The following is a 24,804-nucleotide window of genomic DNA, read 5'->3' on the forward strand; positions in this document are numbered from 1 at the left end:
GCTCCACTCCCTGCCCTTGTCATCACACCACAAAGTACTGGAACAATGCACCTCTTAACCTAACAGGCCTGTTAATCAAGAGAGCTATATGACTGCTTATTACAAAACTCCCTTCCCATTATGTTGCACTTTCAATGAATCTCTTAACTACCAGCAGTCAAGAGCACCCCCCCCTGCTGGCATCAGAATGAATTTTACCAATTCAATTTGCTGGCTGCTCAAAACTAAAAATGCCAGCTGATTGCTAGTTCAGACAGCTCTGTGTTCAGCCACTTGTGCATACTTGAAATTATCTGAATGCAGTTTGAAGACTACAGCAGAAATTTTGTAATTAGAATTCTGCAATGTAGATGGTAATTTTTCCCCCTCAGTAACACACAAAGATCAGATAAACAGGAAGCAAATTGAGGAATTTTGCAACATGAATAGTGATCTGCCTCAAACAGAAAAAAAAGGAGGGGAAAGGGAGAAAGAAATCTTTGTGATCTGAAGTCCTGGTCTGATGAAACTCTCATGCTTCAACAATACAAAGCTGGTGAGTAAAGTTAAATATCATTACCTAGTTTCTTGCCTTTAATGCTTGAAAACAGACATTAAGTAGGTTCTGCAAATGTAAGAGACTCTACAGAGCCCTTGTATTCAAACTAGGGTTTTCTTAAAATATATTTCCCACCCCATTAGGTGGATAAGGACTGTATTTTCAAAATAAATAAACCAGGATCGCTGCCATCTACTACTTTTCTTGACACTTCCTGCAACAGTGAAGTAAATCATGCTGAATAAGGATATCTCCTCCTTTACACCCTCTTCATGTCTCTAACAACCATAAACATAGAAAGGAAAGGTCACTATACTCAATCCTTTCCATTTGAAATTTTCTCCCAGAGGGAAAGATGAAGGGATTTTGCTTTAATTAAGCTAGGTGATCATTGGGTCACTGCAATACTGTTGCCACCTGAGTCCTGCCAGACTTTGAACAATGACATGGATGAAACATACAGCCATCATATGAAGCAAGTGATACAGGAATTCCAAAAGCATTTTAATTGGGGCAGCAACAAACCTCGAACAAATATTTTAAAGTATGTCTTGACTAACAAAGTTAAAAAAAGGGCTTTAGGACACCATGAGGTCATACGACAGCCAGCAATACTGAGTTCTTTGGTGGCATCATGAGCTACTCTGAAGCAGAGTGTTCCGTGCCTGCTGGCTGTACTCTGACAGTACAGCACGTACACAGCCCTGAAGTGTTGTGATGCACTGCAAACACATAAAACTGTGTGCTTAGCAAATGCAGGGAGAGCACAATGGAAGCAGAATTTCTTCCACGTGAACTTTTTGCTCTGGAAGTCTTGGATACAAAGACTAAATGCAACATTTCTAGGGCTCTAATGGGCAGCTGCGTCCTGACATTTTCTGGGTATGGACATGCTGAACCAACTCTTCATCTGTAATTACTCACATTCAGATCCTAACCTGATTTGAAATCTTATTTTTGAATGTCACATGTTGATTTTGATTACAGACTTTTCTGCATTGAACAGAATGAACCCAGCCTAGCATGAAGTCAATGTAGCAGCAGACACCTTGTGAACACATTAGCATTCACTCGACTTTGTTGTTTTTGCTGTCTGATGCATCCTGTTGTGGACACTTCACATTATTCAAAGATACTGTTCTTGTCTTTTTTTTTTTTTTTTTTTTTTAATATTTTGCATTACCTATTGGATGGGCTAAAATAGATTTCTCTATCATGAAACTGAGAGCAGCTGTTTTTCTTAAAATGACCTAAAAAATCTCAACAGTCTCAATTCCAGATTTTCCAAAGAGAAATGCATTTCAAAAGATTATTGTACCATGTATCAGTATCACTAAAAAATGAACCTATAGCAGATACTTCCATCAGTTTAACACAGGTTCTTGTTATTTCAGGAACTCTCTTCAGCAGTACAGAGATCTAGTAAGAGCTACAAACAGTACAAAAGATTTAAATAAAATCCATAATCTTCAGATAGAGTGCAACTAGGACTACAGCTTTGGGTGTTTGGTTTGTTTTTTTTTTAATTTAAAGAGAAACGTTTCTTAAACAAACATGGGTGAGTTTCCCACAACGGATGACTGAGGTAGACCCAACATTTGCAAAGGAAATCTAGAACATAAAGATGGGGGTGCGGGGGAAGGCATTTTTAATGACTATTTCGGCATAGCTTTTTGTGGACAAACTGGGGTAGGACATGCCGTCTCTTGGATGGGAAGAGAGACCGAGGTCCTAACCATGGTGGTCAGAGACTCCAGTTTGCATTAGAGAAGCTCTGTTACATTCAGTGCTTTGGCCAAGAGACAGCTCAGGTAAGCACACCCTGCTTACCTAAATTCCTCCTACTGTCCAAAACTGTTGTGGTGCTGGATTTTAATTTCTTAGACTAAGCCTCTAGGTACAGTTACAGAGTAACTGCACACAACTGTGCTTCTCTTGCCCTGTTATTTCTTTTCAGGCATGCTGAAAAGTGCCGAAGAATGATGAACTCCGCACCTTGTAACGCCGAAGCGCAGTAAGAGAACAAAGCAGTGCCTTTATGGTCCTTCGCTGAAGACAAGTCTGTAAATCTGTCCATTTTGCTCTCAGCTGTCCCCTCATTTCCATTTTTGCTGCAGTGCCAATACAAAGGATAGCCAATGCCCTCAGTAAGATCATTTACATGTTAAACTGCTTGGCAAGAGCAGACCTATGGGATAAGGCTAGAGTGGATCTGAGAAAAGGCAGAAAAGAGTGAGACAACCTTATGCAACAAATCTAGGGTTATTAACTGCTGTGTAGTAACCAAGGCTGTTTCTTTCAGAAGACCGTATGGTAATGCCATATACGGTTTATTTTTAGAGAATTATATTCTTAAATTTATCAAGAACATTAGGCTTACCATAAAATAATCTCATCCCAAAGTGCTTTATAAACTTGGAACACTAGAATCAGAAACTGTTTCGATCGTAATAAAAACATAGCTACATCTGGTTTGTGGAAAGTGGAGGTAATTTTAATCAGCTCCCCGTAACACTATGCAAGAAGAAATGTTACATACCAAAGAACACCGTATCTATGGCAATTTCAATAATCTATAGAATCAATGATTTTGATTATAGATCAAATTTCTGGCCCACAGTTCTATTTGATTTGAAAATAACTACTGTTGAAAACTAACACCTAGCTTTCCTCGGCAAGTTAGAAGAGAGTTTGTTGCCTCTGAGAAAGATGATAATTTGTTTGCATGAGTTCCATCAAAGTCGTTTAAGGGAACCTTTCTTTAGCCTGTAGCTTGCAAGGAAGAAAACAGATTTAAAGTTTACCTCTCCCTTCTTGACTTTTTATTATCTGTTGAAATGTGTTTTCTTTATAAACTTGTATTACCCACCCACTTGGGTGATTTTCTATATTGGGTGAGCACAACTCTAGAATTAGTGTCTGCCAGAACTGTTTGAACATAATGGTGATGCACGTGCAGTCGCACACATTTTTGCCAGAAGGGGCACAACTTTTGGGGCTTAGTTCATGAAAAATAACTTATTTTTATAGCACAAGCCATCAGTTTACCTGTATACCCTAAACCTTTTCTCTTTGACTGTTTGCACTGCACAGAATTATTCCAGTTTTATTCATAGGCCTTGACTGGATCAGCCTAGGTTCTTTATCACAAGCAGAAGTTATTTCACCTCTAAAAGTGCAGTCATTTAAAGTATCCTACACAACAAACACAAATTATTTAACTAGCTAAACAAAGCCTTTTTACAGGCCTTATTAGACACCTCTCTGGTAAAATTTCAGCTGTTGTACCAAATCCTGAGTTTGTTCTTGAGATAAGAAAACCATTCCTATTATCCTGCATACCATGTCACTGGAGTCCATACTAGCGAATTTAACTCCAGTAATATCAAGTACTGCTGATACGCAAAAATTATTATCTACTGCTAATAGCCAGTAAGTGTGTATATCTATTATTCTAAAAGAGAAGAAAAATCACCGAGGAAAAATGACCGCTAGAAACATGTTGCCGTTCAACACACGCTGTCTAGCTAACTGATGAAATTTTCAAGACATCAAGATTTCTGTTAGGGCTGGCATTACAATTTAAACACAGAAAACCTTCTGTAACAGCCTATTCTATGTATTATTATCAAAAACAGTGATTCTGTAAGTGAAGCTGGAAACTTTTCTGCTGATGCTCAAGCAGAGTATTTCTAAGACCATTCTTCTGCATCCATTCAGGGTCTGTTAGACTGGCAACAGGAATAAAAACTTATTGGTGTTATAAAGTGAACTAGATATTACTGAGAGTGCAGATATGAAGATCGTGTGTACGATAAACCAAACCACTTTCTAAGAACCACCTCTTAAAATTAAAGCACAATTTCAAGATTTTGAGCATTTGTTTTCCTTTTTATTAATAGGATTATATCTAATTGGTTAATTTTTGCAAAAATATTATACTTAAACGATGCAAAGAATCTGTTGTACCATAGGTACCATTAAATTGGCTATTCATAATACACAACAGATCTGTTTTGATGCTCTGTCATTCCATCCGTTGCATTTAAACTTTTCAGTGTATGAATGGATGGTTTGTTCATTCCTGAGAGAGCCTGCCCTTCTGTACTCATGATATATTAATATATTTCAATTTGGATTAGTATATACTGTGTTATCCGCTAGTAGGATATGATGATTTCACATCCCTTGACGGTTCCAGAACAGTTTAGTATACCACTTTTTCCCTGGTCAGAGAGCTAACAGAACAGAATGTCATAAAAGAAAAAAAAAATCCTTCTGTACACGACAGAGCAGGAGCCTTATAAGCAAGCAAGCATTTTTACTATTTGTAGAATTTCAGGATTAAATGCACTTGCCTTTAGGAATTCACACAGCTCAAATATTGTAATGATGGTAGAGACTACTGGCTTTAAAAAGCATATCCAAAAATACAGAAGTTTTAAGGGAATTTGGTTTTGAAGGTTATTTTAAAGACTGGGAAAATAAAACAATAATCCTGTTTTAGTGGTTGAACAGACTTTCATACTGATTTTTCATTTTTCTTTTAGCATAATCCTCACAAAGATCACCACTGATAAACTTTGTCAGCATTAAGAAAAATTGGCTCCTGATAGTACAGAACATGCAGCTAATGTTAAATTTACTCATGATATTCCAGTATTTCAGCTGCCTTTCACTTACTTATAACTTTCTGAATAATTTCCCTGAAAACAGACTGAAGGTCTATCATGTTTGTTAAATAAAGGCAGATAAACACATCTTCCTGTAAGAGGACAATAAGCCTCAACATCCATCTTTGCTAAATTTTGAAGGGGAAAATATTATATAGAAAGAAGTTATATATGAGCAAGCTCAGGTAAAATGAATTTTTAAAACACAAAAAGAAAAAGGAGACGTTGCCCACCATACTTCTATGTATTAGGAAGATACAGGAAGTATCAGCCTCTTGGGGTACAACCATGTAAGTTAAGCCTGTTTAATGGGAAGCAGGAAGAGGGATGTACACAGTGAGAAACTAAAGAATATCTTCCTTAGAGGGATTTTAAAATTAGGAACAAGAAATACACATTCATTGCAGTTTATATGCATTCTGCAAATCCTGTGTATTTATCTAGCACAAAACAAGCCAACTCTTTAAGTTCCTGTGGTTTTTTCCGTGTTAGGAATATAATGAGGTTACAACAAGTGATAAAGATGTGCTGCCCATCAGTCCTACACTACAGATAGTGCTCTCCCATAACAAGCTCGGGAAAGGGGGATTTCATGCCACTGTGTTGAGATTTCAGGGGGAGTATGAAGCAAAGCAATACATGCTGTTCAAATCTTAACAGTAGTTAGATAATAAGGATTTTTTTTTTCTTTCTTTCTTGTCAGAAGATAGATAGTATTTTCTTTTCAAGAAACTCTGATAACCAGGTATTGTGTGTTTTACCTCATTCTTTTTCATGGAGCATTTCCTTCTTGCTTTCCCTGTGCTCTGTGGAGACTGTGAATCACTAGCAGTCAGACCTTATTTTGACCTGCACTTGGGCAGGGCTGCAGGTCTGCTTACATAGAAAGAAAATATTTAAACAGCAAGGAAGTTGCAGGTCAGATTTGCAATGTACTAGCAGAGGTTTGCAGAGAAATACTGTGCACAAGCTGCCTAAGTATACTTGAGCTGAATGTCTCCTTTCCCAAACGCTAACCTGAAAATGGTAGCAAAATTTTTATAAAGTATAAATAAAACATATTTATGGTCACATCAGTTCCTATGTACAGATTTTCATTATTGAGGTTATATATTGAAGACAACTTTTACTTCAAACAAACAGAATCTTTAAATATTTTATCTTTGGACTATACTAATATTTCTAACTTACTTTAGGTTTTTTTTCTGATTGGAAGAATGATATGCACCTCCTTAGATCACTGGATTTGTTCTAACTTTTTGACATAGAAATCTGAGGGATGCTATACACTTGAGCACATTAAGATGGAGCCATTCCTTAACATTTGGATTTCTGGCAACTAAATCTTAGTCTTAGCGTCTGTTTTATATACATCAGCTACAGCGTGTGAAAATAATCCATGCACTTCTCCCCCCCAAACAAATGCAATGATGGTCTCTTCATTAATCATTTTAAAATTTCATCTCCTTTGTGACTATTTATTTATATCAACTTGTTATGCAAATTACAGTAAAGCTTTTGAACACTCCTACTCCAGTCAGAATTTAATTCCTCTAAAGTCTTGACTCCACGTAACAATTTTGGACTGGATCCTGCTGCTGGGTGCATGGGAAATAAAACTTTCAAAACAAAAAATGCTGTTGTGTAGACAATAAAATATATTTTCAATGCATTACAATGAAGTTGCTTTAGGAACTGCAGTGGTCTTAATAAAGAGTGAAGCACTGAAGTCAATAAAACTGTTGGAATTAGAATGTCAGGATTAAACCTGCAGGCCCTGTATGTAACAAAGCAACCCGAACAGACATGTCAGAAACACCAAAAACCGAGTAAAGGAAAGTAGATGCTGGAAAAGTTTGTTAACTCCATAAGAACACAGCTCGCTTAGCAATTTCAAATCATGAAAATAAATATTGAATGTGCATATCAAGTAACCTAGCCTGTACACCTGTAAGTGATCTAACTATAAATGTTTTTCCCTTTTATGATTTAACTTCCTGTTACTGCATTTTGCTTCCTGTTAAGTAATGGAGTCAAATAAACAGTTGTTAGGATCTGGCCTCATGTGTTTAAGATAAAATGACAAAAAACCCCACAAAATGCAGATTCTGAAAATCAAGTTCCCTTGGCCACGACAGACTGCATACAGTATAAAACAGAGGATAGGAACCGCTGCCGCAGACGGAGCGGACGTACCGTCAAACAACCCATCAGGCTCTGCTCAAATGGTCTCTGGAAGGCTCTGGGGTCTCCACACCAGTCCAGGAGCTCTGTTGCTGCATTATGGAAGTTTGCAGGGTTCTGTAAGTGCTGGGAAGGGAAGACAAAGCAACACGGTAAATAACATACACAAGGGCTGACATAGTCTTATCTACATCACATTAATGCAAAGTTTAGAAACTAGGAACAGCATATAATTTGGAAGCAAGACCTTAAATTGTACAGTGAACGCAGAAAATCCTACCTTGTTCTTATTGATACTTATGCAGATTTTCCGATTTTCTGGTATGAACTCATTAGTTAGAGGCAAGCTGTAGCTGAAATACCAGAGCTCCCCTGAATTCCTTCCTCCATAGCATGACCTCTCCCACCTGCAAACTGAAATGGATTCTACTTGGAAATCTAAACTGTCCGAGCCCAAACTGAGGGAAATTTCAGTCTTACATTCAAAGTCTTTGCCCTGGCCTTATGCCCCATTGTCGGGACATGCCAGCACAGCCGTGCCTTCCAACAATCAAGGTTTTAATCTTTGCTTGCCAGCCAAGAGGCAAGCTTGACAGTCTCAGAAAATACCAGTGACGGAACAAAGCACACTTACTCTACTGATCCTTTCTAGGAGTTTTGGTTTCTGTTCATCATGATGTATTACCATAGGCAATTTGGGTGATCAACTTTGGAATGATGAAAAATGTAGAATTATTTCTTGACTGAAGTGTGGTAGGATACTGACATGACCAGGAAAGTTTTCACATGCACAGGAAGCACATAGAAATTTCAGAGTGGAATACTACCTCTCTTGAAGATGCTGGCACAATTTTGAAAGAAAAGTGTGGTTTTGTTTTGGAATTTGCATGGGTAATACAATTTTTTAACTGTTACTCATCTCTGCCTTTGTACTGAACAACTCACAGTCCTGTATTTAGACACATTTAATAAACTTACCTGATACTATTATTCACACTGTTATCCCTCACTGTGCTACATTGCCGAAGTATTCCAACATTTTAGCAAGAGCAAAGAGAGGGCACAGGAAAGAAGGAATACAATTTACATGAGTAATACTGCTACTAAATTCTCCAGTTCTGGTGATGCTAAATGTTTCAATGAAAACTCCAAAAACAAGAAGAAAAGAGTGTATTTAGGAATTGTTGATATCTTTTTAAATAGTAGTTTTATAATTCTTGGGATTGCTAAATAAACCATGAAAATGAGCTGAGCGTTCTATCTGGAAGGCACAAAACCCAAAGGCATCATTTTTAAAATACATCATTATTTTTGAATCAGTTGCATAATTTGGGAAAACATGAATGCCCATTTCAAAGCATCTGGATTAATAATAATGTTCACAATCTATTTTTTCCCCTCATCCCCTTGTGCCTGAGAAGCCACATATATTAACTCTATGATAAAGGAAGGAAAAAAAATTCTTTCCATGCCAGGTTTCAAGGATTTCCCAGTCTGTGAGCTTTTGGACCAGGTTACTGTAATTCTTATTCAATGAAGGCTCTTGGTCAGAGGCCTTGTTTTAACAAGAGATGACTGACTTGTAGGGCACAGATTTTTAAAACAGCAGAATTTGAAAAAGCAAACGGGCATTGTGCAATGCAGTTTTCTTCCTCTGCTCTGCAAACAGGGACTATAGCTCATGCTACCATCCAGTTTCATAGCTGTACTTAGGCTGCACTTCAGAACACCAATTCCTTGCCAGCTGATCATACAGTTGTTGGAGGAGTCAGACTATTGCATATACAAATTAAAGAGAAGAATCCAAGTAAATACATGTAAGAAGCCATATTTTAAGGGTTCTTGTAAAAAAAAAAAAAGTCCCATGAACAGAGCCAGCAGTTTGGGTTACGAATCTTGAAAGTAGAGGAGAAAAGGATGCCTTTTTCACAGAATCACAGAATGTTAGGGATTGGAAGGGACCTCGAAAGATCATCTAGTCCAGTCCCCCTCCCAGAGCAGGATTACCTAGATCATGTCACACAGGAACACGTCCAGGCAGGTTTTGAATGTCTCCAGAGAAGGAGACTCCACAACCTCTCTGGGCAGCCTGTTCCAGTGTTCAGTTACTCTCACTGTAAAGAAGCTTTTCCTCATATTTATGTGGAACCTCCCGTGTTCCAGCTTGCACCCATTGCCCCTTGTCCTGTCAATGGATGTCACTGAGAAGAGCCTGGCTCCATCCTCATGACACTTGCCCTTTACATATTTATAAACATTAATGAGGTCACCCCTCAGTCTCCTCTTCTCCAAGCCAAAGAGACCCAGCTCCCTCAGCCTCTCCTCATAAGGGAGATGTTCCACTCCCTTAATCATCTTCGTGGCTCTGCGCTGGACTCTCTCTAGTAGTTTTTGAAGGCTTCATTTAATCCTCCAGAGAAGTGATTGCCTGACACCACATCTCGCAGTGTATACTGCTCCTTCCACACGCCACTTTCATCTGCAGGGGAAAGAGAAGTTGGTTCAAACCCCTCTACAATAGCACACGTAAGCTCTGCTACTATCAAACATACAGCTTCCAGAGGGCAGGAAAGGCACGTAAGCTGGTGAACAAATCACACAATACTGAACACATACTGCACCAGTAGGACACAGATCTCTCCGTAGGGGAAAAAAAACCACCAAACCAAAATCCTCTTCCACACAGAAACAACATAAGGAAAAATTCGCTGAAAGCTACTCAGTTCTGTACTTGAAATAATCTTTAATAATCCTTCCCTCCTTAGGAAATGAATTGAGATCTGCTGATGAAAAGCCCTAAATAAGAGCTAAAAACTATTTATTTTCACCAGTGTTGCCGTTTGCCAGTTACACACAACATCTTCCACTAACGCTTACAATATTTCCCCATTGAGAAACAGACGTTATACTTGAATCAGAATAATTTTTACAGGTTTAGGCTAAAAAATGAAAAGCAGAGCAGGACCTTAGCCATATGCTTGATTTTCAGTTTAGCAGCACATAATGCCAATTTCAACTTGCCATGACACCACTGAAAAGCAGTAACCCTTTCGTACAGTAAAGGTCCAACACATATTAATTTTGCACTTCCCTGAGGAAGAAAAGGCTCCTTCTACCTGCCTGTGTCAAAGCAGGGGTGAGCTCAATGACTTATTTGTTCTATAACTCTCCATCAAGTTATTTCACTGCATCAGCACTGAGCGCCAAGGCACATTATCATAACCCACGTCTTAAATACAGAGGGGATGCTGAAATCTTGACTTCATAAATGCGACTACACGACTGAAACTAGTTTAGAAACTCATTGGGCAAGAAAAGCAATTCTATTAGTTCCATTATAGGCTAAAAAGCCCCAAACAAACCATAAGAAAAAGTTGTCAGAATACCAGTGGTTTCCATCTCTGTGAAGCGGATCTGAGAAGTTTCTGGGATAAGAGAAAAGCTGATCTTGCGGGGACACTTCACACAGAATCACAGAATCACAGAATGTTAGGGATTGGAAGGGACCTCGAAAGATCATCTAGTCCAATCCCCCTGCCGGAGCAGGATTGCCTAGACCATATCACACAGGAACGCGTCCAGGCGGGTTTTGAATGTCTCCAGAGAAGGAGACTCCACAACCTCTCTGGGCAGCCTGTTCCAGTGTTCAGTCACCCTCACCGTAAGGAAGTTTTTCCTCAAATTTAAGTGGAACTTCCTGTGTTCCAGCTTGCACCCATTGCCCCTTGTCCTGTCAATGGATGTCACTGAGAAGAGCCTGGCTCCATCCTCTTGACACTTGCCCTTTACATATTTATAAACATTAATGAGGTCACCCCTCAGTCTCCTCTTCTCTAAGCTAAAGAGACCCAGCTCCCTCAGCCTCTCCTCATAAGGGAGATGTTCCACTCCCTTCATCATCTTCGTGGCTCTGCGCTGGACTCTCTCTAGCAGTTCCCTGTCCTTCTTGAACTGAGGGGCCCAGAACTGGACACAATATTCCAGATGCAGCCTCACCAGGGCAGAGTAGAGGGGGAGGAGAACCTCCCTCGACCTGCTGACCACACCCCTTCTAATACACCCCAGGATGCCATTGGCCTTCTTGGCCACAAGGGCACACTGCTGGCTCATGGTCATCCTGTTGTCCACTAGGACCCCCAGGTCCCTTTTCCCCTACGCTGGTCTCCAACAGGTCTGCCCCCAACTTGTACTGGTACATGGGGTTGTTCTTGCCCAGATGCAGGACTCTACACTTGCCCTTGTGTTATATCTCATTAAATTTCTCCCCGCCCAACTCTCCAGCCTGTCCAGGTCTCTCTGAATGGCTGCGCAGCCTTCTGGTGTGTCAGCCACTCCTCCCAGTTTTGTGTCATCAGCGAACTTGCTGACAGCGCACTCTAATCCCTCATCCAAGTCATTAATAAATATATTGAATAGAACTGGTCCCAGAACCGATTCTTGAGGGACTCCGCTAGACACAGACCTCCAACTGGACTCTATCCCGCTGACCACTACTCTCTGGCTTCTTTCCTTCAGCCAGTTCACAATCCACCTCACTACCCGATCATCCAGACCACACTTCCCCAGTTTAGCTGCGAGGATACTGTGGGAGACCGTGTCAAATGCTTTACTGAAATCGAGATAGACCACATCCACAGCTTTACCATCATCTATCCACCGGGTAACATCCTCATAAAAGGCTATCAAGTTGGTTGAGCAAGACTTCCCGTTGGTGAAGCCATGCTGAGTGCCCCTAATGATCCCCCTATCCTTGATGTGCCTAGAGACAGCAGCAAGAACAAGTTGCTCCATCACCTTTCCGGGGATGGAGGTGAGGCTGACCGGTCTATAGTTACCCGGGTCCTCCTTCTTGCCCTTTTTGAAGACTGGAGTGACATTCGCTTTCCTCCAGTCCTCAGGCACCTCTCCCGTTGCCCACGACTTAGCAAAGATGATGGAGAGTGGCCTAGCAATGACTTCCGCCAGCTCCCTCAGCACCCGCGGGTGCATCCCATCAGGGCCCATGGATTTATGGACGTCCAGGTTGCTTAATTGGTCCCTGACCCAGCCCTCATCAACCAAGACAGATTCTTCCTCTATCCTGACTTCTTCTGGGGCTGCAGGGGTCCGGGGCTCCTCAGGACAGCCTCCAACAGTATAGACAGAGGCAAAGAAGGCATTCAGTAACTCCGCCTTCTTTTTATCCTCTGTCTCCAGGACCCCCACCTCATTCATCAGTGGGCCTACATTGCCTCTAGTGTTGGCTTTACCTGCAATGTATTTGAAGAAGCCCTTTCTGTTGTCCTTGACCTCTCTTGCAAGGTTTAATTCCAAGGAGGCCTTAGCTTTCCTAGTTGCCTCCCTACATCCTCTGACAACAGACTTATATTCCTCCCAAGTGGCCAGCCCCTCCTTCCACGATCTGTACACCCTCTTCTTCCACTTGAGTTTGCCCAGCAGTTCCCTGTTCAACCATGCAGGTCTCCTGGTACCCTTCCTTGACTTCCTACCTGCTGGGATGCTCTGATCTTGAGCTCGGAAGAAGCAGTCCTTGAATGCTAACCAACTATCTTGGGTCCCCTTACCTTCTAGTACCCTGTCCCATGGGATTTCCCCTAGCAATTGCTTGAAAAGGCCAAAGTTGGCCCTCCTGAAGTTCCGGGTTGTGATTCTGCTAGCTATTCTATTCCTGCCACATGAGATCCTGAACTCTACCATCTCGTGGTCACTACAACCAAGGCTGCCCTCAACCTTCACCTCTTCAACCAGACCCTCCTTGTTAGTGAGGATAAGATCCAGCAGCGCTCCTCTCCTAGTTGGCTCATCCACCATTTGCATCAGAAAGTTATCACCAATGCACTGGAGGAACCTCCTGGACTGGGGATGGCTGGCTGAGTAGGCCTCCCAGCAAATATCAGGGTAGTTGAAATCCCCCACAACAACCAGGCCCTGTAATTGAGAGACTGCTCTCAGCTGCCTGTAGAAGGCCTCATCACCCTCCTCATCCTGATCCGGTGGCCTGTAATAGACACCCACAACAGTATCACCCCTGCCAGCCTGCCCCTTAATTCGCACCCACAAACTCTCAACTTGCTCCTGATCCGCCCCTGGACAGAACTCAATACATTCTAGCTGCTCACTCACATAAAGAGCAACTCCACCACCTCTCCTTAGTGGCCTGTCTTTCCTGAACAGGACATAGCCATCCATTACCACATTCCAGTCATGCGAGGCGTCCCACCAAGTCTCTGTAATTGCCACTAGATCATAGCCCCCCGACCGAACACGGATTTCTAACTCCTCCTGCTTATTCCCCATGCTGCGTGCATTGGTGTACAGGCATTTCAGGGAGCGAGCTGGGCACACCGGTTTCATCCCAGATTCACCCCCTGAATTCACACTTCTAGCAGTGTCACACGCAGTTCTGTCTGGAACATATTTCTCACAGCTTTCTGCCTTTTTAATATTTTTAAATCAAGGTTTTCCTCCGATTTTTTTTTTTTTTTTTCCCAGAGGGCAGGTTTACTTTTGTGGAAAACAGAGAGAAGATCCAGCATGAACCAAAGCGTGAAGGCAGGTGCAATTCCTTCCTCGAGTTACACAAGACGACATTCCAAATGCCTACCATGATTTTTTATTTATTGACAGCTTAAACACTGCACCCAGGGCAAAAAGCCCCGATGTCATTCACATTCTCACAATAAAACGCCTGCTTGAGAAGAATATTACATCTACTATATTACTCGAACAAGAAATTAAAGAGGTTTTCTTAGCTCTTGATCCAAGAACAGAAGTACAAAACAAAGCTTATGCCAGATCCATTCATCAGCTTTGTTGTGAAGCATTTCCCATGCACGGCCCCATCCTCCTACAACTGAAATTATTGGCAGCATTTTGACAGAAGCAAGGCATGTGCCTGAAGAGTCTCGTCTGAAACTGTGCTTCATGTAAACAAGGGGAAAAAAAAATCACCTCATTAGTAGATGGTTAAGAAAAAAAGTGACAATGAACCAGATCTTGCTATGACACACCTTGGTATATCTTCAAAGCTACTAGCAAAGGGCCACCTAACACCACCATGCTTGCAAGCAATGGTGTTTTCAACAAGTGGAGAGGATTTGTACGAATAAAATCTGGAGCAGAGATGAACAAAGCCAGTGAACTGAATGAATCAGTTATTTATCAGACTGCTTTCAGCATCATCTGCTTTTTTAGAAGGCTGTTAGTGAAATATGACAATTTCCATTATCTCAAAACCTAAGAAAATTTTTACTGTAATAATTTGTAACTCAAAACCCCTAATATTTTCTTAGCCTGAATGGAACAGAAATCACAGAAATACTTGATGCACGTGAGTGTATCATTATTGCAGGGATCACCAGGTGGTGCTTTGAAGAGACAGTCTCTCAGAGTAATTTATTTTTGGTCTTGGAAGGAATCTTGTGGTCTTTGTAGCACTTCAATTAACAGTCTGGTGTAGAGGGATGAAGAAAACAGCAAAAGACTCCACTTTACTAAGCCCAAAAAGAGTGAATTGTACCAGCAAAGCCCCTTTCTGAGGACTGGGCTGACATTTGAACTGGATTCCAGGGAAGACAGGGACATCTATCTGCTGCTTGTCACCACCTCTGGCTTAAATGTTTTATTTACATAAAGAACAGACCATCTTTGTTAATCAGAGTGGACACACGGGCAGAGGATGCAGGTACACTAGGACATCAAAGTTCATTAGCTTTCACAGCAACTGTCTGTGTGCCTGTTCCATGGTTTGCTACTGTGTAGTTGCCTGGGGTGGGGGGAAAACCAACGTTCACATGGGGAGTTACACACAACAGCTAATATGTGGAAATTTTGGTGCAAATATTTCAAAACACAGCCACTTCTTGAAATTGTTACTCCCTTGAAATTAGACAGCGATCAAGAAGTCTCGATATGCAATAAAACTCTGCAATGGGCCCAAAAGTATAAGCTTCATACCATATATGAATTCAGGCCCCTTTGAGTAAAATAGGCAAATGTAGTAAAGATCTTATTTTTAAAAAGGATACTAAAGCAGAATTGAGTACTTTCAGTCTACACACCCACACCAAAGTGGGTGCAAACCACTTCCTGCAACCAAAGACTCAATATGATTTTAGAGACAGAAACCAATTATCCACATTGAAATATGGCAAGGACAACAGCCTTATCTCTTCTAAATATAGAAGACTGCAACCCAGATGTACACTCGTGTATCTTAGACAGAACAGTCTAGTAAGTAACGGAAGAATAACAGTCAAAATTAAGAGCAATTACAGAGGGTTAAAGTTATCTCATGCACACATCAAGAAATGCTAACATGACAGCAATGGTATGGGAAGTGAATCATTTAAACATGGAATCCATATGTTCCAGTTTGTTGCTGTAGAAAACAAATGAAGAATTTCAACTTACAAATGAGATATCTCTGGTGGAGGATTTTTTTCCTCTCTTTTCTACAGAATACATCAGACTGAAGACACAGACCTAATTTGCCACAACTTAACCTATTCAAAATGAGATGTCATGCAAATAAGTTTTTGAGCAGCAAACTGCTTAACTATGCTGAACAAGTTATTGCATTTATTTACGTGATGTCGCACCAAATTATGAAGGCTGACTCAAGTTGTCTGTTTATTTTGCCGAGTTACGTCTGCTCTGTGTCTCACTTCTTGATTTAATCGAGCTGCTGAAGATAATATAACTATCACACAGACACTATGCCATGTTGCTAGACTCTAGGTTAATTAACAGTAGCCTACAGTCACTGAATTTCTCACATGGTTAGCCACTTGGACCCTGTCTACTGTCTAGCTTCACTAATCAGCGAGTCTGGGAATTTTACATTAGCGATAGAACACACTAGCAACACACGGAGCTTTTGACTGCACAGAAAAAGAAAACACAGCTAGATGGTAGGCAGCCTTTTCTTCGCTCTGAAATTAACCCATGCCTACACACCACGGGGCAAGGCTGCACGCTTGGCAAAACTTCTGGCACACCAATTGGGGAAATTAAATCCAGGAGGCAGCTGCTGTCCTGCAGGACAGAAAGCTATGGCTGCTGTTCCACAAGCACTGCCAGCTAATATAAGCACTGGTAGCTGCCAGCCCTGAAAGGCTTCTGCCTCTAACGGCTCTGCCTTCTCCTGCCTGCTCTCCTGTGCAGCACAAGAGGACGCATGGCTGCATGGTGAACTAGCCTCATCCTATACTAATAATTTCAGCTGCATTGACTCTTCAAAATGGCTCCAGTGCAGCTCCTTGAACCTTAGCACTAGCAGGAGAGACAGCAGCAGTGTGTGTCACTCCAGCAGCAGGCCACTCAGGAGCTCATGGGAATGGTCACGGGTTACAGCACATCACTTTTTCATGCCAATACTAGACTGAAGTTGACCTAAAACTAAGGATACATCTTCTTGACATGCTTGGTCTTCTCATGCTGGGCTGCCCCTGAGAGCTTCTTCCCCAAATGGCGTGCTACCACCACTTCCAGTGCATCAGACCACACTCACTGTTCTGACCATGAACTAACCTCCCAAATATTGATTTTCAGTCATCACTTACAGTGAGATTCCCTATGTGACCACATGATCATTAGACCTGACTCAAAGAAGGTGGCAGCAAACACAACGTAGGGCTGTGAAGGTACCAGGACTCTGCTCTCAGCAGCCTACGCTTTGGATTAAACGCATCATGAAACTTCTCCCGAAGGTGGAGCTATACCATCAATATAAGAGGAAGACAAAGTTAAGTTCCCAGTATAAATACTCCTCCTGCCTCACAACACTCCCCCTTTTAAAAATAATGGTACTTTCGGTTATTTCAACCTAGAGAAATATTTTTGTTATTAATATTCCTCATTATTCTCCATAAAACACAATGAATACAAAGAGAGGTGCCAAAAGCAAATAATGATTTTTAGTGTTCTGATATTTTATGTATTTACTCTGGGGTTAATCCTCAGACTTCAACCAAGTTATTCCTAGTTTAGACCACAGGTTCATCTATGAGTTCTGCAAAACCTTGCAACAGGTCCAGAATTTAAAGTGATACAAAACCCAGTACCAAACCCATCTTTTCCAAATGATGAGCCAGATATTCAGCATGCCATAAATTTTGTGTAGAGCTCGTGACATTTGAAATGCATGTATACAACTCTGAAGTTCACATGATCTGCTTGCTGTTTTCAGCTGCTGGCATACGGGTTTTCAAGCCTTTCTCTACAACAATGGAAGTTAAAATTCTCATATGGTTGTAAAGTCTAGGAATTTAAAAGCAAAACAAAACATACAGCAGTTATTGAACTTTATATATAAAAATAAGGATGCTCAAAACAGTTAATGCAGAAACCATAGTTCCTTTGGTACTAAACCAATTGATACTGGTTGAGGAAGGAGCTGACCTACTCTCTTCCGTGCCTACATGACTTTTCTAACTCTGGTGCATACCCACTCTGACCCTTGAGAGACACGATTTGGTGTCCAGGTGCTTTGGCAGATTCTGCCAGGAAATTGAGATTTTTTTTTTTTGGTCTATTCATCCAGACATGCCTGCAATCACATGTAACGAAAATGGACTGTTGTACTGAAGGGGGATGAAGACGGGAGTAGGAAAGAATGAGACCAGGAAGGGGGAGGCACAGAGAGAACAGAAAGAGATTATGTGCCCTTCAACTGAAACAACCCAGGAGCAGAATTACCGCAGTCTTGGATGTTGGGCAAAGGGCGTTCAGCTCCCAAAAGAAAACTAATCACCTATCTAAAGAATGTAAACAGGATTCCTGGTCAGACACCCTTGACACAGCATAACCAAGGGGAGACAAGGCTGGTCTCTGTGTATTACTCAGTGCACAAGTATGTTCCCACTAGACCTAAATTTGATAGCTGATTCAACACCATAAGCAAGCAGTAGAGGACCTGCAAATCAGCAAGGGTCATGTGCTGTAATAAATTAATGGAGCCTTTAGTACTTTAAAACCTGAACAGGCTCCATGAGTGAGCCCAACCACAAGCTCCTCTCCCCCTCCCATGCACAGGCCTCTGCTTCAGATCCCCATCCACCAAAAATTCTCTCCCTCCCTGGCATGCCATTCACTGGCTGCAACAGAGATCAGGGGGTGTTACAGAAATATAGGACATGAACTGAGAATATGCTTTAAATGTAGAAAATGCCATAACCTGAAATAGGTGGTTTCTCTATTACTATTTTTTTTTACAGTCAAGTGTGATTATACAAAGGCCTTATCCACCAGCAGCTATACTCAGTATATTAAAAACTCATCTGCAATGAAGATCCAAAACAAATGGTCTTTTTCTTTTTCACGAGGATAGAGGGGAGTATTGAGCTATTTTCTGTCTTTTGGGAGAGTGATTTTTGTTTATCTGGATATGGTTATATATAGTTCAATTCTCTACAGTCCCCTTGAATATCAAAGATTGTTTTATTTACCAAAAAATTAAAAGGCTCAAGCTGTGCATTTTGTATTCAGATAACACCCCCCCTCCCAATTTAGTGTTTGTGAGATTGAGAGATCCCTAATTAATAGAATTATCTTGCACTTACATGGCTCATTCCATTGGAGGCTTTATAAATATTTTATTAAACTCACATTTTGAGAAGCACTAGATACACTGAAAGAGAGATTAAAGCCATGTTAGCCATGCCTACTTATAAAAAACAGAATGAAAGGGAGTCACCTTTGCCCCATTTGTCAGCTGCAGCTTCTTTTCAAAGGAAAACAGTAAATACTGAGCAAAGACTAGCACCTCTTTATCAGATGTTTTAACTACATGAAAATACTGGGTAACATGAGCAGGGTAGTCAACACTAAAGACAGGAGACCACATGCTAAACAAATGAGGATAAAGAACCAATAAAAAACACAAGCATCACTGATGTGCAAAAAAGCAAGTTGTCCAGTTGTGAGCTGTAAGGGAACAAAATCTGTACTAATGCAGGTTTCCATAGATGCTTCTCTCTTTTAGTATAAAGTGTGTGTACAAATCAGTGATGGTTTCGGAAAAGGTGAATGGCTGGTAATTGAACAGCCTTGTTCTGCTGGCTGGATCTCCTACACCATGAGATCTGTGAGGAAGATTGCGCGTCTATGTGCACGTGCTGGAGGAAAGGAAATATATTGCAACCCGTTAGTTTTACAGAAGTGTTAGAGATGGATTCAACATCCTGATCCTCAAGCCCTACAAACAGAAGCTAGAAGAGCTAAAGCAAAAATCACTCCCTAGCTCTGCTCATCAGAATTACATTGCTGTCTTCCTGCTCTGTACCTTTCATATCCACGTAACTGCAATATATTTATAATATACTTTGACATAACTTTGTGTTATATAAAGGAACACGGAACAAATTAAACTTCTTTTGTCATAAACCCATCTGCTGCTGTTCCACCCCACTCCTCGCTGCCCAAGAGGAAACTGTGACTAAAGGCTGACTGAAGACGGAAATTGGGCACACTAGTGGCAATATGTGTTTTTGTTCATCTATCGATAAAGGGAACAACAGTGCCCAGTCCAATATTTGTACCCTTCTTACCACCAGCACCTGGGCTGCTATTATGCCAGCTGAGAGCACTGAGAACAGTATGGTTTACAAAAGACTCAAAATTGTCAGAGGGCCCTGAATTGTATTTCCTTAACCACTCACAAAGAGTGATTTTATGGGAAAAAAAGTCAAGAAACAAAGGTACAACTGTTTGTTCTTTCTCTAAGGCCATGGTCAGTGATGCAAGGCTCCAATCTATCTCTAAATTTGCATTTACAGCTCAACTGAATTATGAAATCAGTTTGCCTAACCAGTTCACTCACTCTTCTTGGCAACAGAAACAAGCCATTTTCCATTAGCATGTCCCTGTCAAAACATGCTAGCATAAGGTGTCTCTATATGTGACTACAGCAACAACGCTGAGGCTTCTTTAGCTTTATCAGTCCAATACACAATGTAATGATACAGGAACTTTTTTCTCTAATGCCCTCATTATTTTCAGCAAGTAGTTTCAGTCCTAACTATCTCAACATATCAAGGAGTTAATTTTCTCAAAGCAGTGGCTGTGCTCTTTCCCTTGGAATACTACTGCACTATTAGAATAATAATCTAAATACTTACTTAAATTGTTAATGGTTTTGATTGATCAAAATAACCTTATTTGTTCCAAACTTATCTGCCTTCTTTACAAAAAAAATGTAGCTTCACAATGCCTTTTAGTAGAAGATTAAGTGAAGGAAACGGGCAAAGTGAGGCATCTGCATAAATAATGCTCTGTTATGAACCATTCGATAATTTGAGGTGCATATCACAGTGTTTCGAAAAGTTGGGGTCGCTGTTTTTTTTCATGCAGTTCTTTCCATAGCAAGGTGTTTTAAAAACTTTAATGAAGTATTACCACAACCCTTGACTGGAAGATTATTGTCAATAATGCATCCTTTAAAAAGAAATAATGCTAGTCAAGAGTATAAGGTGAGTTGATGGCAAGGGAACAAAAAAGCACTGACTCAAATTCCCCTGACTTATGTACTGAACCAACTTTAAAAAATGCATTTAAAATAAATACATTCATTCATTTTCTAAATTTCAGGGGAATACATGCACTGATTTTGAAAAATAACCAATAGTCTTCAGTATACCCAGTCAAACAGTAGCACATTTGCTGGACATATTTTGTTTTCCAATTAATTTTTTTGACTCATTTGAGTAATTTACTTACTCACTGATTGTGCTTTCTATAGCACTTTTAATCTACTGACTTAATCTTTATTGTTTTAATCTTTTAATCTATGCTGAAATAAAATCCCAAGGTGACTATTTAAAATGACCAGTACATGAACTGATACCACCATGGAAGATGTAAAATTCACATGACCTATTCTCATGGGTCCTACCAGCCAGCTAGACATTACCGAGATATTTCAAAGTCAAAAGTAAAAATGCTTCCCCATACACCTTTTTCATCTGCGTGTGCTTACAACACTGCCCGCAGCACATGCTCTGTGACCTATGTACATTAATGGCTCTTCTTGCGTAGTGCATAGAAGCAACAAGGAGCGAACACCACCAGTAAGGAGAGTTTTCCTTCAGCAGATGATAGTAGAGGTCTGCACAGCTGAAGGCTCTTGGTATTAACAGTACTATCACTACTTCAAACAACTTTTCTAAAAACACCTTTTTCTTTTACAAACAGGTACAATGGTCCTTAAGCGCAAATACTGTGTAAGTCATACCTGCTATGGATTTGCTGTTGCACTAATGCACACCATGGAAGGAACTCAAGTAGCAAGTGTGTACGCATGAAGGAAGAGCCAGAAATGGCATGACAGCAGATAGAGACATGTTGCCAGCTACGTCACATGTTCACTGCAGTTTGACCCAGCTGCTGATGAAAAGGATTTCCTATCCTCATCTGACAACTAAGTGACACCATGGATCCAACTTAGAGATTTCTAGAATTTTCAACTGATCATCCTTATTTACCAATAGGCAATTTCAAGCAATAGGCCAGATTAGTTAATTGCACGGAAAAGAATACAATTATTCTAAATACTATGGGTACTAGAAGTTTTAAGTGTAAGTTTAAAACATGTAAATTTTTGAAAACAGTTAACAATACTAATGTCCCAGCACTTGAGGACAGGTGCTGCAGTGAAACAAGCAGTAGAATTGGGAAGGAGAGAAGTGTACCCACATCAACTTTACCAGTCGGTCTCAAAAGATAATAGGTTATATTCCACCCACTGGAATCTCATCAGATAAAGAAATCCGCCAAATACTGCAAACATCGAGAAGGTGTTTTCTTCCCCCTCCCCTCCAGAAGTGCTTCTAGCACTTCACCTCTTTGCTCTTTCCTTTGTGGGTTCACTGCCTGAGCCAGAGCAGTCCCTAGCAGAATGCAGGATCTAACAGGGCAGGAATGTTGATTGACAAGTCTCTAAAATGGCCCAGAGGAGCCAGGAAAGCTGGTCTGCTGTCAGTTTTTCCTAAACACACTTAAGTCTAGTAGAGGAATATTCCAACAGACTGAGCATGAAAGCAGACAAAGAATTTGCAGCTATGGGTCTCAGAAAAAAAAAAAAAAAGAAGAAAAAAATAGCTACTAAGACAGCACTGATTGACCATTCAACCAATAATCTGTAACACTTGAGACCCATTGAATGTCTCTGTATGGAAAAGAAAGGTCTTTTTCACCACTAGCCTTACTGTTGTATGTTATTTCATATTTAGCTGCTAAAAAACCTGTAACATTTATATGGGCTACAACCAAACAAATATGTATTCTAAATAAATGTGCCCTTCATAAGAATACTTCTCATTTTCAAAGTTCTTGAAGAATAAAATTTTCATAAAGCTTTATTAAAACCTTTTCAGCTATAATTTCATACCAGTCCATGTGAATCAGTCCAAAATACATTACAAATGACAGGTTTAGGACTGCTGAGCATCTACATGAGTCTGCAACAATAATATTGAAGAGCAGAGGAATTAGTTCAAGCATTTCAGGGCTTGAATGCTAGCCAATATGTAAATATACAAAGAATTCTATTTACCTCTGAATTGCAAGCAACCAAAAACCCAGTTGCTGAATGATGAAAGAAATGGGCCTGTTTGTTTCCAATCTGAGCAAGAAAAGATCAACACAAACACACAGAAATTACCACTTTTAGCATATCTCTCTGAATGGCTGGGTAAGCATTATAAAGCATTGCAACTGCAGCAATTTAGCAAGCTTTCCTGAAGGAAAGAGGGGAGAAATGCTAATCTGTTTCTAGAAACCAGCTATGTGATACGTGCCTCCAGTTAAGTGGGGTTCCCTGAGTGATCAAGCATCATTTGATGATATTGCTCCATGTGTCCTGATGTAATGTGACACAAGTAGCAGAAACAACCTTCTCTGTTCCCACTACAACCCAATGCTTCTGACACCAGAGAGCCTTTTCATACTTCCCTTTAACCTGTAACTAAAATTTCAGCACAGCTCTAGTATGTACCCTGACAACCGTCCTCAGCACGGCAGGAAGACACCACACATCTGCTCTGAAAGGCGTGGCTTCCTTGTACCTTAAATATAGAAAGATTTTCTCCATCTTCCTCTTTTCAAGAATTTCAGAAGTGTTTTACAGAAACCTTGCAAACTGACTGACAGCAAACAAAGACAACAAAAGGTAGAAGTCCCTAGATTTAAAATAGCTCTAAGTTTTGGAAGTGGACCCATCAGGGTGAGAGTAGAGAGGAGATGTCATGCAGCCCACTGATTTGGCCTGGTATTTGCTTGTATCACATAAGGAAAAAAACGGACAGTGTTTAATTAAAGCCATAACCTCTGGTCTATTGCGAGGAACGGTTTAAGAAAGCCAGTCAATTCCCGGTCAGGACTTCCTGTGCAGTGGGAGTCAAGCTGGCCCCTTCAGAATGCTGTGCCTGAGCCCTGGGCACCAGGGAAGCCCTCAAATTCAGCTCTGTGCCCGCCCGAACCAACTCCTGCTGCCCTGTTGTTCCATGGTGGACAGTGCATCAGAGCCACCTCAGCCATGAGTACGTGGCAGATAAACAGATTATTACTGCAGCCTTGAATAGGGCAGTTCTCAGGGGCTATCAGACCTTCGTGAAGCACAAAATCATTTTGTGTTTTTGTTTGTATGGACAAAGAATTAAAGAAAAAAAGCCTGCACCCTGAAGATCCAGCCTCCTTCAACATACCCTTAAGAGTCTCCTGTGTCATGATAAACTAATTGCATGTGTTAAGGAAAGGCTGCTACTTTGGCTTTTTCCACTGTACATCAAAAAAACTACGTTTGATTTTAAAGCACATACACTTAAAAAGAGACCACACAAGCTGTTCCAGCCTTCCACAGAAGTCTGGGGTTTTTTCAAGCATAAGTACACAGCCACCTCTTCAGTTTGCCCTTTCATCTATTCTGAATCGCTTCTTAACACACACACATACACACACTTTATTTCCTAACTAGCTGATCATACACAAGTTTTGGGCTTGTAGCTTTAAAGCGCTAAAAAACATGAAGGTAAAACACAACCTTGATCCTGGAAGGGAAGTCAGCAAGGATATTGTGGGTGTCTCACAAGTCACAGAGCTGGGAAGAAAGAAGCCTGTCCTGACCCTGTGCTGAAACCTGATCTAGTCAAAGAGGCACATGGATTACCATTTATAGCGTTTCTCAGGGGCTGGGGCGAGGGGCAAGGAGTGCAGCAGACAGCTCTCGCTCTGGCTGCATGAGCCACTAGCTGCAGCAAGGTTATAAAACGTGCAGATGCTGGGCACCAAGGAAGGATGGTTTTCCTTCTCCTGCTGCAGTGCACCTTCCATGCCACTGCTGTGTTAACCACCCCGAAAGCACACATCTCTTCAAGAGAAGAGCAGTAGTTTGTTCACAGGCTGGGACGAATGGGT

General features: G+C 40.8%; 1 protein-coding gene across 8 annotated transcripts in view; it reads right to left on the bottom strand.

The window, feature by feature from the left end:
- Positions 1–24,804, bottom strand: part of ZMIZ1 (zinc finger MIZ-type containing 1) — a 367,249-nt gene that overhangs the window by 141,151 nt on the left and 201,294 nt on the right. For all 8 annotated transcript variants that reach the window (XM_068399476.1, XM_068399478.1, XM_068399482.1 and 5 more), the window contains one exon: positions 7,408–7,521. In XM_068399476.1, the coding sequence (XP_068255577.1) occupies positions 7,408–7,521 (114 nt within the window). The remainder of the gene's footprint in view (positions 1–7,407; positions 7,522–24,804) is intronic.

The sequence above is a fragment of the Nyctibius grandis genome, chromosome 4 (assembly GCF_013368605.1).
Source record: "Nyctibius grandis isolate bNycGra1 chromosome 4, bNycGra1.pri, whole genome shotgun sequence".
Classification (NCBI taxonomy): domain Eukaryota; kingdom Metazoa; phylum Chordata; class Aves; order Nyctibiiformes; family Nyctibiidae; genus Nyctibius; species Nyctibius grandis.